We start from the raw sequence: 18,433 nt of genomic DNA, 5'->3' as shown, positions 1-18,433 counted from the left end.
ATAGTTTTATATCTCGTTTTTAAATTATTTCGAATTATGTATCATGGGCATTTGATAGCACAGCCCACCACAAGCCTCCAAACAACTGAGACCCCTGATGGTGAGGGTCTTTCCTGAGTTACACGTCAAGACCTTCCCCTGATAGGGCCCCATGAGGGGACACTCCATCCAAGGTGAAGGAACACACTTCACCCCCGTGGTGCCCTCAGGGTTGGGGACAATGGAAACTCTCACCCCTGACCTCAGGCCTATAGCATCCTTGGCTGTGAGGACTAAAGAGCCCCTGGAGGTTTGGTCTTAGCTCAGCTCCCTCACTGGAAAGAAGGGTGGTGTCACGGTTCCCGTTGGCCTACAGAGCACTGGAAAACCAGCCCACCTGTGTGAAGTATGCTGGAAACCAGAACTGCTGGTTCTGTTGTTCATTTAGGGTGTTGCTTATTAAAACCACTGATGCTGCTGACCATGACGTGGCCCTGGGCTCCAGGCAGGAAAGCACGAACTCATAACTTCTGGACAGCCATGGGCCAGCCAGGAATCCTGCGGCCTGCACAGAAAGGAACCACCACAGGCAAATGGAATGAACATCTCTCCCCTCAGTGCTGCTGAAAAGTGAACCAACACCCTGGAGCTGCCAGCTCAGAGCAGATGGTCTGAAAAGTAGAAGAGGAAAAGGGAGGAGCAGCTTGCAAGACTAGACTGGAAAGACAACCAATGGGACAAAGAAGAAGTCAAAAAAGAAATCAAAAAAGATCTCGAGACAAACAAAAGCAGAAACACAACATCACAAAATTTATGGGATGCAGCAAAAGCAGTTCTAAGAGGGAAATTTATAGTGGTGCTACATTAAGAAAAAAAAAGAAAGATCTCAAATATACAATCTAACTTTATACCTCAAGGAATTAGAAAAAGAAGAATGAACCTAAGCCCAAAGTTAGTAGAAGGAAGGAAACATCAAAGATCAGAGTGGAAATAAATGAAATAGAGACTAGAAAGACAATAGAAAAAATCAACAAAACTAAGAGTTGGTTTTTGGAAAAATATAAAAAAAATTGACAAATCTTTAGCTAGAGTAAGGAAAAAAAGAGAAGATTCAAATAAATAAAATCAGAAATGAAAGATAAGCCATTACAACTGATACCACAGAAATGCAAAGGATCGGAAAAGACTACTACGAATAATTATACACCAACAAACTGGATAACCTAGAATAAATGGATAAATTCCTAGAAACATACAACTTACCAAGACTGAATCATGAAGAAATAGAAAATCTGAACAGACCAAAAATGAGTAAGGAGATTGAATCAGTAATCAAAAGGCTACCAATAAAGAAAAGTCTAGGGCCAGATCGCTTCACTGATGAATTCTACCAAACATTTAGAGAAGAATTAATACCAAGCCTTAAATTCTTCCAAAAAATTGAAGAAGAGGGAACACTTCCAAACTCATTACTCTGATACCAAAGCCAGCAAGGACACTACAAGAAAAGAAAACAAATATCCCTGGCTAATATCCCTGATGAACACAGATGCAAAAACCTTCAACAAAATATTAGCAAACCGAATTCAACAGCATGTTAAAAGGATCACAAACCATGATCAAGTGGGATTTATCCCTGGGGTGCAAAGATGGATCAACATACACAAATCAGTCAATATGACAGGTCACATTAACAAAATGAAGGGTGAAAATCATGGGGCCAGCCCAGTGGCGTAGTGGTTAAGTTTGTACTCTCTGCTTCAGTGGCCTGGGGTTTGCAGGTTCAGATCCCAGGAGTGGACCCAGCACCACGTGTCAATCCATGCTGCGGCGGCATCCCACCTAAAGTAGAGGAAGATTACCACAGATGTTAGCTGAGTCTTCCTCAAGCAAAAAGAGGAAGATTGGCAAGAAATGTTAGCTCAGGACCAATCTTCCTCATAAAAACAAAACAAAGCAAACACATATGATCATCTCAGTAGACCCAGGAAAAGCATTTGACAAAATTCAACATCCTTTGCTGATAAAAACTCTTAACACATTAGGTATAGAAGGGATGGACTTCAACATAATAAAGGCCACACATGACAAGGCCACAGCCAAAAACATACTCAGCAGTGAGAAGCTGAGAGCTTTCCCTTTAGGATCAGGAAGAGACAAGAATGCCCACTCTCACCACTTCTATTCAACACAGTACTGGAAGTCCTTGCCAGGGCAAGAAAATTAGGCAAGAAAAAGAAAGGAAAGGCATCCAAGTCAGAAGGGAAGAAGTTAAATTGTCTGTTTGCAGATGACGTGATCTTAACATAAAGAAAATCCTAAAGACTCCAGCAAAAACTGTTAGCGCTTATAAATGAATTCAGTAAAGATGCAGCATACAAAAAACAACATACAAAAACCAGTTGTGTTTCTACACACTAACAATGAACTACCCAAAAAAGAAATTAAGAAAACAATCCCATTTACAATAGCATCAAAAAGAACAAAATACTTGGAGAAAAATTTAACCAAGGAAATGAAAGAGCTGTATACTGAAAACTATAAAACATTGATGAAAGAAATTGAAGATGACACAAGTAAATGGAAAGATATCCCTGTTCACAGATTGGAAGAATTTACATTATTAAAATGTCCGTACTACCCAAAGCAACCTACAGATTCAGTGAAATACCTCTCAAAATTCTAGCGACATTTTTCATGGAAATAGAAAAAAAATCATAAAATTCATACGGAAGCACAACAGCCTCCAAATAGCTAAAGTAATCTTGAGCAAGAAGAGCAAAGCTGGAGGCACCACATTTCCTGATTTCAAGCTTTATTACAAAGCTATGGCTATCAGAATTGTATGGTACTGGCATAAAAACAGACATGTAGATCAAGGGAACAAGATAAAGAACCTAGAAATAAACCAACACATAAATGGTCAACTAATTTTCAGCAAAGGCATCAAGAATACACAATGGGGAATAGCCACTTCAATAAATGGTGCTGGGAAAATTAAATATCCACATGCAGAAGAAAGACTTCAACGTTAGACCTGAAATTGTAAAACTCCTCGTAGAAAACAGAGGAAAATCTCTTCAACATTGGTCTTGGCAATGATCTTTTGGATCTGACACCAAAAGCAAAAATAAACAAATGGGACTACACCAAACTAAAAGGTTTCTGCACAGCAAAGGATACAATCAAAAAATGAAAAGGCCACCTACATAAGTTCGCACGCTCCACTTCGGCGGCCCAGGGTTTCCCCGGTTTGAATCCTGGGTGCGGACATGGCACCACTCATCAAGCCATGCTGAGGTGGCATCCCACATGCCACAACTGGAAGGACCCACAACTAAAAATACACAACTACGTACCGGGGGGTTTTGGGGAGAAACAGGAAAAATAAAAATAAAATCATTTTTAAAAAAAAAAAGGCAACCTACAGAATGGGAGAAAATATTTGCAAATTATATATCTGATAAGGGGTTAATATCCAAAATATACAAAGAACTCATACAACTCAAGAGCAAAAACCAAATAATCTGATTTAAAAATGGGCAGAGGACCTAAATAGATATTTTTGCAAAGAAGGCATACAAATGGCCAACAGGTACATGAAAAGATGCTCAACATCATCAGGGAAATGCAAATCAAAACCACAGTGAGATATCATCTCACATGTGTCAAACTGTCTACTATCAAAAAGACCAGAGGTAACAAGTGCTGCTGAGAAGAAGAGGGAACTTTCTGTGCACTGTGGATGGGAATGTAAATTGGTACAACCATTATGGAAAATAGTACCAAGGTTCCTAGAAAACTAAAAATAGAACTACCATATGATCCAGCAATGCCACTTCTGGGTATATATCCAGAGGAAATGAAAACACTATCTGAAAGAGCTATCTGCCATGAAGAGAACTCCCAAGTTCATTGCAGCGTTATTCACAACAGCCAAAATATGCAAACGACTGAAGCATCTGTCGACAGATACATGGATACACACACATACACACAAAATGGAACGATATTCAGCCATAAAAAAGAAGGAAATCCTGCTATTTGTTAAAACATAGACGAACCTGGAGGACATTATTTTGAGTGAAATAAGCCAGGCAGAGAAACACAAATATTGAATAGTATCACTTATATGTGGAACCTAAAAAAAAAAAGTGGAAGCCATAGAACCAGACAGTAGAAAAGTGTTTGGCAGGGCAGGGAGTGGGGAGACAGGGAGAGGCTGGTCAAAGGGTACAGACTTCAGCTATAAGATGAATAAGGTCTGAGGCTCTAATGTGCAGCATGGTGACCACAGTTAATAATACTGTATTGTATACTTGACATTTGCTAAGAGAGTAGATCTTAAGTGGTCTTAGAAAAAAAGTTAACTGTGAGGTGATGGATGTGTTAATTAACTTGATTGTGGTAATCATCTCACAATGTATACATACATCAAATATCACAGTGTACAGTTTAAATATATTACAATTTTATCAATTATACTTCAATAAAGCTGGGGCAGGGGGGAAATGACTGAGTTGCCTCTGTCTTGCTGTGTATGCTTGGGAGGGCTTCCTAACCTCTCTGTGCCTGAATGGGACTTGAGATGATGGGAATCTCCCCTCCCCTCTCCTGAGGCTCATAAAACAGGAAGAAGACCGTTGGATTCCACGGGTGTAGACACACCTGTGGCTAAGGCCCACCTCAGGAAGCCCAGGCAGAACAGGTGTATTCGCTGCACCCACCTGAGCCAGAATACCAGCTGTACATGAAGAGTTTGGCAGGTGACAGACAAGGGGTTGTTTGAGGCTCTGTACAATCCAGTGTCTGGGATAGCGACTGCTGCCTTGGGCTCAACTTCTGACAAGAAGGACAATTTGGCCACAGCCCTGAGGCACGCGCCCAAGAGCGATGCCCAGGAGCACCTGGAGCCAAGCCGCCTGGTGGGGAGGGCGGTGGAGACGAAGACAGAGGAAGAAGATGACGGGAGGAATGATGGAGCCCCGGGTGGGAAGTCAGCCTGTTCGGCCACCAGCTTCTTGTGGGACCTTGGGCACGTCCTTTCCCTTCTCCAGGCTTCGGAGTGGAGGAGCTAATATGTAATGAGGGTCCACCAGGGGCCAGAATGAATCCAGGTTCTTCACGTGCATCCTCTCATCAAATCCTCACCCCAAACTCCACGAGCCAGGAGTCGTGCTCCCCCAAGGAACCTGAGGCTCCGAGAGCAAAGTGACTGGCCCGAGGCCGCAAGCCAGTATGAGGCACACAAAGCCAACAGTGGAAGGAGCTGGAGACCAGGAGCCCTGAGACCCTGCCCGGCTCAGAGTGGCGCTGATTCTGCACAGCCTTCCAGAACCAAGACCCCAGGCATGTGCCCCTCAGGCTCGCTCTTGCCCTCACCCCTACAGCCAGCACAACAGAGTCCTATCGGCGCTGCCTCCAAACATCCACCAAATCCCGCCATTTCTGCCAGGCGCAAGGCCTCCCCCTCGGTCCAGGCCATCATCCCCTCTTCCCTGGAGGGCCACCACAGCCTCCCTGCTGGTCTGCCCACATCCTCCCCTGAATCTACTGTCCATCTTTCACTCAGCAGCCAGTAAAATGGAAATCAGGTCACATCACTTCCCCACATAAAACCCTCCAAAGGCTTCCTACCACCTTTAGAAAAAGTCCAAGCTCCTGCATCACGGCCTAGGGTCCTCCGTGATCTGCCCTGGCCAGCCCTTCCAGCTGCTCCTTCTGTCCCCTATCACTCACTCGCTTAAGCCAAGTGGCCGCCACACGTGTCCACAAACCTGCCAAGCCCCTGTCTGCTTCCGTGGTTCCCTCTGCCTGGCCCTCTCTGGCCCCTGGGCCTCACCTGGTAGGCTCCTTTTCATTCTCTCCTGACTGCCCTCCCTGCCTCCAGCCCAGGCACTCCCCGTCACCCTGCTGTGTTTTCTTGTTCTCTGGTTTACTTGTTCCGTACCCGTCTCCCCAGCAGAATGGATGCTCCACATGGAATTATCCACCCAGCTCTCTGCATGCCCCCAGTTTACAGCCCCCGGCACACACAGTGGGTGCTCAACCTACACATGGCTGATAAATGCGTCACAGGCCCACCTGGTTCCGGAAGATCAAGGCCACCACGCCACCAATAAGCTCAATTATGAGGCAAATCCCAAGGATGTACATAAACTGCAAAACAAAATCCAGAAATTTGACCAGGGGCAGGGGAGCGTCATCTGCCCCAAGGTCAAGTGCAGGAAGGAGAATATCGCTGTCAGAGCTCTCATCGGCTCCTGCGCCCTTCGCCCCTTCCTCCCGTGAGGACACAGGATGTGCACAGGCATTCCCCAGGAAAGGCCGTTTCTGGAGCCAGTGGTCAGGAAGAGTGAGTCAGCCGTCTCAGCCAGACTGTTATCGAGGTTTGTCGCAGGGGTCCTCAGTGGGGTCTAGGTAGAAAAACACACCCCCTGCCCCCCACCACCCCCACGAGGAGAGCTGCCCTCGCTCCGGCTGACCCAGAGGGGACAGGCCTGGCTTGACAGGCAGGTTGGGGCAGCATTTCCAGCTCTGCCCACAGAGCCCCTCAGAAGTGGCTTTCAGACCCCCAGAGTGGGTGAGGGGATGTCTGAGGCTTAGAGGATATGCACCCGCCACCCCTGCCCTTCATCGCAGAACAGGCATTGTCGTCCAAACTGATGCCAGCAACTTCCAGCCTCAGGCAGCACTAAGACCCTGCTTACCGGGGCTTTTGGGGACTTCCCATGTGAGGGGAGATAATGAGGTCAAACTTTATGTGGGTGCAGAGTGAATGGATCTGCCTACTCAGTACCCCCAGCTATGGGGAGCCATCCCTCATCCTACAGTAAGGGGGGCAGATGAGGCTGACCCTACCCCCTGACCCCAGGGTAGACACTTGGCCAAGCAGACCCATCAGAATCCCAGGACTTCAGCCAGAGCTACCAGGAAAGATTCCCTGGGACCATGAGCTATAAGGACTCCATTGGTCTGAAGCTACTGACAACCATCACAAACGGAGCCTGAGTTGTCGAGGACAATTCCAGGCATCCAGCTGGGAGGTGGCAAGAGACAGAGAGAGCTCAAGGGCACCATTGAAACCCCAGGACCAGTGGAGGGTTGCTAGTTACTTGAGCTAATGGCTCACCAAAACCAACTTTCTTTGGTTTTCCTTGCTCTCATTTGAGTATGGTTTCTCCCACTTCCAACTGAGAGTCCAGACCAACACGGCATTTAAGTAAACAAGAATAGTATTCCAATCAGCCTTTACATGCAGAAGTAGAGGTGGCCTGGGCACTCTTGGGCCAACGTGGACAGATAGGCTGGTCCAGGAAACCCTTTAGAAGAGCTGGTTTGAGGCAAGGACTGAAAACACTGGGCTGTCTGAGGGCCCAGCGGCCCTCCTGGGGACTCCAAGGACTCCCCACCCACTGGCTGAGGGGTGCATGGGGCCACTCACCGACTGGAGAAGGCACAGGTTGTCACGGAGGGAAGCCAGCACACCAATGAAAGAGACGATGAACATGATGACCCCCAGGAGGATGAGGATGATGGCTGGGGCCAGAAAGGCACTTTCGAGGGTTTTGTATTTCTGCCGCTCGACCTCTGCGTAGATCCCCACTGATAGGACCAGGGCCCCAATCAGCTGCAGCAAGAAAGCAGACAGTGAGAGAGAAGGACTGGGAGTCACTTGATTTTCCCACAAGAGTTCGTCTGGGGGCTATGGTGCCTGCCACTGGGGGGGCTCACCCCAGATGACCCCATATGAGGGAACCTGTTATGCGCTAAATTGTATTTCACAAAATTCATATGCTGAAGTCCTAACCCCCAGTACTTCAGAATGTGACTATATTTGGAGACAGTCTTTAAAGAGGTGATGAAGTTAAAATGAGGTCACATGGGTGGGCCTTAATCCAATACAGCTGTCGTCCTTATAGGAAGAGATTAGGACACAGACACACACAGGGAAGAGCACCTGAAGACACAGGGAGAAACTACAAACCAAAGAGAGAGGCCTCAGAAGAACCCAACCTGCCAACATCTGAATCTTGAACTTCCAGCCCCCAGCACCGTGAGAGAATACAATCCGTGTGTGTTGTTTAAGCCACCTGGTCCGGGGTGCTTTGTTACGCAGCCCGAGCAGGCTAATATAGACCCTATTTAGAAGTGCTGCCTTAGAGGAAAGTTCTGGCGGGTCAGGGGAAATGGCACTGGTTAGAGGGTCGGAGAACCTGGGTTCGAGTCCCAGCTCTGCCACTCGCTAGCCCTGGGCCTTGGACAGGCATCCAACCACACGAGTCTGTGTTCTCATCTGAAAAATGAGTATGAAGCCCCTCGTTTCGGCCCTGCCCATGCCACAGGTTTCTGCAAGGCTTGAGTGAGGTAAGAAAAGTGGGAACACCACACCCCTGGAAGCACGGGCCACTGTGATGCGTGTGATACAGGCAGGTCCCAAAAGGACACTTCAGACTGCTCAGAGAGACAGGCGTCTCACACAGCACCACAAACACAGAATTTCTCTTTAGGACCACTGGGAAGGCGAAGGTTGGAAGAGGAAGAATTTTGAGGGGATGTGTAAGCCAAACTCTTCATCCTCAACTTTCCTAACAATGGAAAGATGCCCACTCTAACATCCCATCAGAAAAAGCAGGCGAGGGCCGGCCCAGTGGCACAGCAGTTAAGTGCGCACGTTCCGCTTCTCAGTGGCCTGGGGTTCACCGGTTCGGATCTCAGGTGCGGACATGGCACCACTTGGCACACCATGCTGTGGTAGGCGTCCCACGTATAAAGTAGAGGAAGATGGGCACGGATGTTAGCTCAGGACCAGTCTTCCTCAGCAAAAAGAGGAGGACTGGCAGTAGTCAGCTCAGGGCTAATCTTCCTCAAAAAAAAAAAAAAAAAGAAAAGAAATTTAGGGGCTGGCCCCATGGGCAAGTGGTTAAGTTCGCACACTCCAGGCGGCCCAGTGTTTCGTTGGTTCAAATCCTGGGCGCAGACATGGCACTGCTCATCAAACCACACTGAGGCGGCATCCCACATGCCACAACTAGAAGGACCCACAACGAATAATATACAACTATGTACTGGGGGGCTTTGGGGAGAAAAAGGAAAAAGAAAATAGAAGAAAAAGCAGGTGACAATGCTCTTGGAGAACCCCTTTTTTCTCTCAGCCTGAAAACTCTCATACTAAATCTTCGGGAAGCTTTATCAGCTGAAACCACCCCTAACCCTCAGGTGAGTCTGGGGCTATACTGCCACATCACCCTGGGATCCCACAATAGTGTCCTAACTGGCCGCCTTCAGCCCATTCTCCACACCAGAGTGACCAGGTAAAACCTGATCAGAGCAGGCTGGTTCTCTGTGCACCGAGAGTGAAAGCCACAACCCTAATCACAGCCTGAGGCCCACAGGACTGGTCTGTCCTCACCCATCCCTCCCTCCCCTTCCTTACTCTTCTTTAGCTGCACAGGGCTCCTTACTGCTGGTCGAACACACTAAGTGTGTCACCCCAGGGCCTTTGCAAGGCTGTTCCCACTGCCTGGAATGCTCTTCCTCCTGACATCCACATGGCTCACACCTTCACCTCCTTCCTGTCTTTGCTTTCCTGTCACCCGCTCAGCAAGGCCTTTCGGGCCATCTTATTTAAAAGTAGAAAGTTCCTCCCCCTGAAACCCCCAATCCATTTTCCTGTTTTATTTTTCTCCTTTGCACTTACTGGTATTTAACATGCTACCTTTTTTAATTTTTTTAATTGTTTATCTTCCCCACAAGAATATAAACTCCATGCCAGGAGGGATTTTTCAACTGTTTCAGGTGTCCCCAGCACCCAGAACAGTCCTGACATTTAGGAAGTACAATTGGCGTTTACAGTCTGTGGAGTGGATGCAGCTGAGCTTCCCAACAGACCCCTCCCCCTCGGGTTTGAGCCCGACACCATCCAAAGATTCTGACTTTCCGGGCCACACACTCCCCAGGGCAGGGACAAATCATTGGATACACTGGATTTCTCCGCCGAGCAGAAGGCAGTGTGGGAGAGTAACCGGAAGGCTGGCGCTGTCAGCCAAGGTGGGAGTAAAGGAAGTGAGGGATAACGCAGACAAGACGTTAACGAGATATGCCATGAGCATAGCTACCCTCGAATCAACATCCGAAACACCGAGGGGGCCACCACTCCAGTTACTCACGGGTCCACCCTGGCCTTAAATTGGCTACAACGTGCCCTCAAAGGAGATCGCCTTGACTTCCTCCTAAAGAGCACGGAGACTGCCTGCGCAAAGGGAAGTGCCCGTTTCCCCTGAGCGCTGACAAGTGGTGGGGATACGCAAAGTCAGACCGAGCTGACTTGGAAACACTGCATAACAGAGGATTACCAGGGAGCCATCTCCCTGGGGCCCAGCGCTCGGCTGTATTTCACCGCTGAGTGCCATGCCCTTGGTCTGAAAAGAGAATCCGGCATTACTGAGACCCACCTCCCCGCCCCGCCCAAAAGGAATGCCTTTCCAGTCAGTACCGGGGCCAGAGCATGCTGAAGGCTCTGAGAAACTCCGCCAGGAGCCACTTATTAACTAGTTGGCCATGTCGGGAAAACCATGAGTGAAATGATGTCATCAAAATTACCCACTTGGGTAAAGCTGAAAATTTATAAGGCAGGACACACACACACACAGCCCTACAGGAACATACTGAGCACAGGACATAAAATCTACCTTTGGCAGAGAAAGATTAACCAGACGCTATCTGGCAGCCCACCTCCCAAACCCAGAACTTGGTGAAATCATTGTTCAAGGCCGGCCCAAGCCCCGCGGCTCCTCCGAGAACTAAGGCAGGCAGCTTGAAAAGCCAAATTCCCGTTCTGAATTATTGCGCTTATAAAGAACTGCTCACTCAACCCGAACACGAACCAGACACAGAGCCCAGAGATCCCTCCACCCAAACTGAGGACTACGATTAAAGAACCATCCCACACACAGGCGAAGTCTTCAGAACCCCGGTCAGGGGGTGGGGGTGGGGTTTGGTTAAATAGGCAAGGATCCTTGTATTTGAGGGCGACATGTGGGGGTTATCTTCTATCTTAACGAAAAATGTGATTCTCATGCTGTCACTGAACCAACAAGATAACATCCTAATATTTTCAGAATTGATTCCATATCCTTTTGAGAGTTCTGTGTGTCTTGTAAAAAAAAAAAAAAAAGAAACAACAAACGTTCTTCTCAGGCAGGATGGCCACGGGCCCTGACATCTTCCCATAGCCCCAGCCTCCCCCTCCCTCATTCCCGCCTGAGGCTGTGCTTCTGGATTAAGGTACCCTGCTTTGGAAACCATCTCCAAAACACCAGAGCTGTCATTGGCCCCAATTCCGAGCAGCACTGACCCCAGCCCTCCCCCTAAAGGCAATCAGTGGCTTCTTCTATTTTTACAAGCTCCCCAGAGCCCCAGGGACCCACTCCAGAACAGCCTTGCTGGCAAAAAACAACACTTCCTTTGGTCTGATCTCCCTCCCATGGCAAACTATTGCATTTTCCTTGTTAGTCAGCTTTGCGACATTTCCAGACCACTAAAGCCGTAGGAAACGCTACAGTGGCAAATACAAACCCGAGCCCCCCGGCCCCCCGCCACCGTGTTCCGAGCTGTCACAGGCTCGCTTCTCCTGGCCCAGCCAGATGTGCTGCCACCCCAGGCTCCCAGCAGCCTGGCAGGCAACCCCCAAAGCGGCTCCCAAGACAGCACAGAGCACAGGCGGATCTGGGCTTTCCATCCAAGTGCTCGCGCAGCAATAGGCATGGGGAGAGGCCGGCATGACCCTTCCCAGGAACTTCAAGATTTCCAAATGATGTTTACATCTCTGATGACATCAGTTTATGTTTCCATCTGAGTACGAAATTAACCATCAATGCCAGCGTGCAATCCCATCCGCTCCTCTTGCTAATTATAGCCCTTCGCCAGGCGGCCAGCCACTCCAGCTCCAGTGAGGGAGCAAATGGCCCATTTGTCAATCAGGACAGCTTCGGCTAAACATGACTAGGGGCGGGGGGCACACGGCCATGCCCATTTGGGGCCAAAGAGAGAAAAACCCTGCTGCTGGCAGCTCACAGACGAGAACCAAAGCTCCAGGCTTTGCAAGCCATGCAGCCTCTTCACCAGGCTGCACAGGAGCCCTGTGGCCCGGCGTGAAAGGGGCCTGCCAGTGCCCTGCGAGCCTGCAGCGGGACCCAGCTTCCCCCTGTGCGGGGAGAGGCCTGGCTCCAAGCAGCTGCGGGGAAGCAGGAGGCCTCGTGAGGCCTTCCAGCCCCTGCGTCTCCTCCCTCAGGAAGCATCTGGTCACCGGTCCCACTGGCTCACCCCCAGCTGGGGCAAGTCTGCACTCTGAAGGGACCCCCAAGGCCCATTGTCACTTGCAAAGGCACATACCAGGCACCTATTGTGCTCCAGGCCCTGGGGTCACAAGGGGTCACAAGACTAGCTACAGTGTAAGACTGGGGGAGGGGAGATTAAGAGAGGCTAGAAATGACCCCTACAGTCCTACGGATGGAATTCAGGGGGTCTTTGAACTGGAGATGGAGAAAAAGGTCACACCTTCTGTTAACCTCTAACAGAAATGTTCCTGGCACAAAAAAGGTGAAGCACGCCTGGTCTACGGGAAGCAAGCTGTAACTCCTCCCACGGAGAGGCGCAGAGGGCTCTGGGAATTCAAACAGGAGTAAGGGAGAGAATGCGAATGTCAGAGAATCAGGATGGGCTTCCTGGAGGAGCCAGCGTTTCCTGGAAGGCCCCGCGAACTGCTCCATTCTAGAACTATCTCATGGGGCCCCCGGGCCTCCAGGGCTTTCTGTAGGGCCCAAACAAAGCACTTTTCTGAGCTTCTAGCTTGAAGGGATGTGGGAAATAGCTCAAGTCCAAGGCCTGAGAGAGATTTTAAATAAGATGGGGCGCATGGCCCCTGCATCCAGCTGAGAAACCCTGGACTCTGCATCCATCAGCCCTTCTGCCCCAGGCCCACCCCGCCTGGCCCCGGCCGAGCCCGGCCTGCAGACAGTCACGCTCTGTGCAAGCCTGTCTCCTGTACAGGGCGGGAAGGAGCAGTAGGGGTGAGACTAGAGACGCCAGCTAGTATATTGGGACTCCACTTACCAGATCCATGCCCCCGGCCTTGTCACTTCTCCCCTCTGGGCCTCATTTCTCACTGTAAAATGGTAAAGCCTGCTGCCATTGACAGAGTAATCATGCTGCACCTGCATCTGCAAAGTGCTGCCCCGGCGCCAGCTCCCTCACCCTTCACCCCCTCACATCCCACAAACGACCGGCCATGCTGTACAGACCAGGCTCAGAGACTGAGGGACACGGAACATATAAGAGGAAGAGTCAGGATTCATGACCAAAAACCCGTCTGTCTGGCCTGCCAGTAAGTCTTCCAGACAGGTCTTTTGCAAAGACATGGGAGAGAACTGGTCTGAAATGTTTTTGAAAAATACAAAGGTGCCGATGGCAGAGCAGGGCTGCCAGCAGAAGTTCCGTGACGATGCTAACATCCAATACCACGTGTGGCTAGCAAGCTCTTAAATGTGGCTTGTGTGCCTGAGAAACAGAATTTTTTTTTAAGGTAAACTTTTTTTCTGGTGAGGAAGATTGGCCCTGAGCTAACATCTATTGCCAATCTTCCTCTTTTTTTTTCATCCTCCCCAAAGCCCCAGCACATAGTTGTATATCCTATTGTAAGTCCCTCTAGTTCTTCTGTGCAGGATGCCACCACAGCATGGCTTGATGAGCGGTGTGTAGGTCTGCACCCAGGATCCACACCCATGAACCCCAGGCCCCCAAAGTGGAGTGCATGAACTTAATCACTATGTCACCAGGCCGGGCCCCCAACTTTATTTCATTTTAAATTTAAGCTTGACCAAATGCAGCTAGTGGCCACTGTATTGGACAGCACAGCTCTAGAGCATCTCTCATTGGATGCTGTTCCTGTCCACTCTGGCATTGCTCCTCTCTGAAGGTACAGACCATTCTTATCAAAAAATCACGTGCCCTGATCATCCGGCCACTAGCTAGAGAAGGTCAACTAATATTCACCAACTTCATTCAGCAGAAAACACTCTCTTCTCCCACTTGCCCCATGAAAGCCCAGTTTCTGTTGTCCCACCCCTCCTGCCCCTAAGGAAAGTGGGGCAGACCAGATCCAGAAGGCCTTGGCAGTGCCCCAACCCCTGATATAGGGCCCATTCTGTCTCCCCCGGAGAGCACAAGACCCACCTCCAGGACCACTGGGCAGCATCCTAAGCTCTGAGGCCCTGGACCTCGGGGCCCCTGACCTGGCCCCAAACCTAACTCAAGGGAGCCTGTGCTTGAGGAACCAGGCTCCCCCCAACCCCAAATCAAAGCCAGCCCCTGGGAAAGCAGCAGCAGCTGCCTCCTACTGCCAGCAAGCAGCCAGTCCCTGGTCTTTGTCACTGGTACTTTGCAGTCCACTCTGCCTTGACCCTGGACTTATTTCTTTCCAAAAAACTGGACATTGAGCGCAGAGAACTTAGTTAATTGCAATCCTTGATCCATGACATTCTCTGACACAGCCTGCTTTTGTCTGTAATAGACATAATTTATTGACCAGTCTTTCTGTCCCCACTGATCTTTGTGACCCTGCTGTCATGCACTCAGATTCCACATATGCCTAGGTCTGTTTCTGGCTCCCTGTCTCTTCCAACAGTCAATCTGTCTATCCCTAAATAACCCTCCCTATTGCAGTGACTATAGCTTTATAACACATCTTTTTTTTTTTTTTTTTTTTGAGGAAGATTAGCCCTGAGCTAACTGCTGCCAATCCTCCTCTTTTTGCTGAGGAAGACAGGCCCTGAGCTAACATCCGTGCCCATCTTCCTCTATTTTATATGTGGGACACCTACCACAGCATGGCTTGACAAGTGGTGCACAGGTTACCCAGGATCCGAACTGGCAGACCCCAGGCCGCTGAAGCGGAACGTGAACTTAACTACTGCACCACCAGGCCGGCACCTATAACACATCCCGGCATCTGGTAGGTCAAGGCCCTCGTTCCTGTCTTCTTCAGAAGTGTCTGGATATTCTCAGACCTTGACTCTTCCATATCCATTTTAGAATCATCTTATCAAGTTTCAGGAACAAACCTACTGAGGTTTGACCAGAACCGCATTGAATCTACAGATCCCTTTGGGGAGAATTGACATCTTTATCAAATCTTCCTGCCCATAAGCATAGTCTATCCCTTCTTTATCTACATCTTCTTTATTATGACTTTTCTAATAACAGTGCTCCCTACCTCCCTCAACCTTTTCCAAGGCTGTCAGGGCAGAGCTGGGGAAAGGCTTTGGGAAGTATTTCCCAGGCCTGCCTGAGCAGACTCTCCAGCCAGGTCCAGGGGTGGAAAACAAACCTCTCTGGCAAGTTAAGTGGGCACACCAGTCTGTTTTGCTACCCCTGCCGTCACCAATGGTTACGGAAACCTGATTTAAAAGACTCCCATATACACGCAGCACATTCCAGGCTCTGAAAGAGCTAAGCTGGGAGGTTTGCAAGCCCCAGCTATTTAAGCCAGCCAGGGCAGAGTGGAATTTCTAATCAAGAACCATCACACACATGTGAAGCACTGGAGGAAGAGCCGACCCAGCTGGGACTCTCCTGAGGAAGAGTTTGGGGGCAGACAGGAGGGAAGTGCTACAAAAATAACTGAGCAGGACATTCTGAGATATGAGGCAGAGCAACTACTTCCTCCTGGGAAATCAGAGACAGTCCATTGGAGCTGAGCCTTGAAGGGTGCACAGGAGTTTGACTTCATACCACTGGACCTTCCATGAGCACAGGAACTGGCCCGAATACCTCTGTTGGAGGAATGAATCTGAGAAATGATATAGCTTCAGATGCCTATAAACCCAAAGAAGAAACGCTGGTGATCCCATTCCAGAATAGCCTTCCAAGGCTTAAGGATAAGAGTGACTCGTGGTTAGTCTGAAAACCATGGAAACAGCCAAGAGAGGAAGAAGAGCCAAGAGCAAATCACCTCCACCCAACACACTCCTGTCCTGGTTTGCTTCTCCCCTCCGTCTCTGGCCCTCTCCCTCTCTCTGCCTCTGTCTCTCTCTCCATCCACCCCTCCCCCCCACCCCTATCTCCCTACCTTCCCTGTGTCTGAACCAAGAGTCAGAACCTGCCTCCCAAAGCTGTGTTCCCATGGCATCTGAGTGATTATCTTCCCAGATCTCAGCCCTAGGTAGGCTCCCAGCCAGCCCCCAGGCCAGGCTGACTCATTAGCCAGAGGCGACTCAGAACAAAAGCCAGTGTTCTCAGGAATGCTCCCTGGACTTGGTGGCCCTGGTAGTGGGGACAGGAAGTCCTCCAGCACAGGCCACTGCAGGCAGTGTCCTAGGCCTCGGGTTGGAGCTCTAGCTGAGAGGCTAGGAATGGGGAATGGAGACTGAGATTCTAGGAAATGGACTTGGGGACCCTAAGGATGAAGAGCTATGCAGGGTGGTAGTAGGGGGTGCTTTCTGCTGGGGTAACCACTCAGGAGCACATACACCCTGTGCCAACCATTGCTGGTCACCCTCTGCCTTCTTCCTCTGGCCCAGGAGCACCTTGCCCTGCAGCCCGCAGCACTCAGCGGGCCAAGGCTCCACCACTCACAGCTGCGAGCCACCAACAGGAGTGGGTAAGATGGCCCAGCTCTCCCCTGCTCTCAGATGCTTTAAAAGGAGACACAGGCTCACAGAGGCAACAAGGTGGCTTTGTCCTAGACAATGGCCTCCAGTTCAAGTCCCAGCCTTTCAGAGCACACATGTGTCCCTAGGAACTGGGCCAGGCATCTTCCCTTCTTCCATTGGCCTGGGGCCTTTCCCAGAGACAGCGTGGGAGTTATCCCCGCAGGACCCAAAGTGAGGGCAAGAGGAATTTCAGGGATGGGGTCAGCGGGGAGGAGGGGATCCCTGTGATCTCTCCCTGACCTTTGGGCTGCTGAGAGGAGAAGCCACAATAAAGGAGGGAGCCACCTGCAAGGGAGCCAGCAGAGGGGGAGCAGACAGTGTGTGGGGAGGAACAGGGGGGAGGGGGTTGGGGGAGGTGGCTGGAAGAAGGAAGAAGTGAAGGAAATTCCAGCAGCAGTGCAGAGAGCAGCAAGGCCCCACAGCCAGGACTAGCATTTCCTAGGGGACACCTGGCAGCATTGGGCACACATAAGTTAAGCACTATTTCTACATGATTTTGGCAATGAAAGTGCTAAGTGTTTCATGTTTCTAGTTTTTAAGTTAGATGTAGTTTTATATCTAAGAAAAACTGAATCAGATTGCTTCTTATATATACGTGGCCCTTGGTTCATTCTTCCCCCCTTTGCACAAAATCCCATATCTGAACTAACCCTCTGCCCCTGAACTAGGTTGGAAGGTGGAGAAGAAATCAGACCACAAGTGTCAGTGCCTGGCATGTGGAGGGCCTTAGGGAAGAAAAAGTGCCCCCACTCCAAGGGCTCATGACCCCAAAGAGGGCAAAGGCAGAAGGAGGCAGCGCCCTACATTGGAAGGAGCACTGCGGGGGCATGGGAGCCCTGGACTGTAGTCCCAGCTCTGGCACTAGCTCCCATGCGACCGTGGGCAAGTCTCTACCCCAAAAGGGAAGGGGTTGTCATGGCCAACCCCCAGGGTCCCTTCACTGCTCCAGGAGTCCATGGAAACTCCTGTCCAGACAGCCCCTCCTAGAACCCTGGCCACCAGCAGACAGTGGGTGGCCCGTCCCCTCTCCTTAGTCCCCCTCTGCGGTCTGCCTCTGCTTTCTGACCTAGGCCAGGAATGTCACACTTCTACATGAGAAAGGCCCCAGGAGCCACAGAGATGCCCTTCCCACCCAGCCTCGATCAAGGCACACGCCTCCAGCACTGCCTCCCATAGCAGCCGTGGGAAGGAGACCAACTGTTTTTTGGAAATAATGAAACCCAAAAGGGCTAATGCCCATCCGCAAACTCTGCTCAAGGCCCTCCTCCCCTGGGAAGCTTTCCTGGATTACCCTAGCTATAGAGATCTCTCTCTACTTCAGATCACCTATGAAATCAACAATGGGAAGCTCTCACTGGTACTGCCATTTACAGTATTAACTATACCCATTAAACAGATAATTCCAGGTATTTACTGTACGCAGGACCCAACAAAACACATACCATCTTTGACCTCAACAACTTCACAGTCTGCATATACTACGCAAACGTGTTAGTCCCAGAAATTCACGGGAAGTTTGCTGGCTTAGCTCCCAGACCACACTCCCCCCACAGAAGCCACGTGGGAAGTAGTCAGGGCCCAAGTGGGTTCGGAGGCCTAATGAACCACAGTGCCCCCAATGCAAGACGCCGTGCGAAAGTTCCTGGCCCCCAGCACGCGACTTCTCCTTCCCCAGGAGAGACGCAGCACTGTTGTGACGCTGACTTTCAAGACTCAAATCAGATGCCAGAAGCCATTTCCCCTTT

The 18,433-nt window shown here is 49.9% G+C and overlaps 1 protein-coding gene across 5 annotated transcripts in view; it reads right to left on the bottom strand.

Moving 5' to 3' along the window:
• Positions 1-18,433, bottom strand: part of TSPAN15 (tetraspanin 15) — a 52,884-nt gene that overhangs the window by 16,956 nt on the left and 17,495 nt on the right. For 3 of the 5 annotated variants that reach the window (XM_014862807.3, XM_070489239.1, XM_070489251.1), the window contains exons 2-3: positions 7,424-7,609; positions 6,064-6,138 (exon numbers count right to left, since the gene is read on the bottom strand). The exons of 1 other annotated variant lie outside the window; for it this stretch is intronic. In XM_014862807.3, coding sequence (XP_014718293.1) covers positions 6,064-6,138; positions 7,424-7,609 — 261 coding nt within the window. The remainder of the gene's footprint in view (positions 1-6,063; positions 6,139-7,423; positions 7,610-18,433) is intronic. One more of the 5 variants, XM_044756321.2, reaches the window with a different exon arrangement.

Source organism: Equus asinus, chromosome 2 (genome assembly GCF_041296235.1).
Source record: "Equus asinus isolate D_3611 breed Donkey chromosome 2, EquAss-T2T_v2, whole genome shotgun sequence".
Lineage (NCBI taxonomy): Eukaryota > Metazoa > Chordata > Mammalia > Perissodactyla > Equidae > Equus > Equus asinus.
The sequence above is the reverse complement of the archived record's forward strand: the minus strand, read 5'-3'. Positions and strand labels throughout refer to the sequence as shown.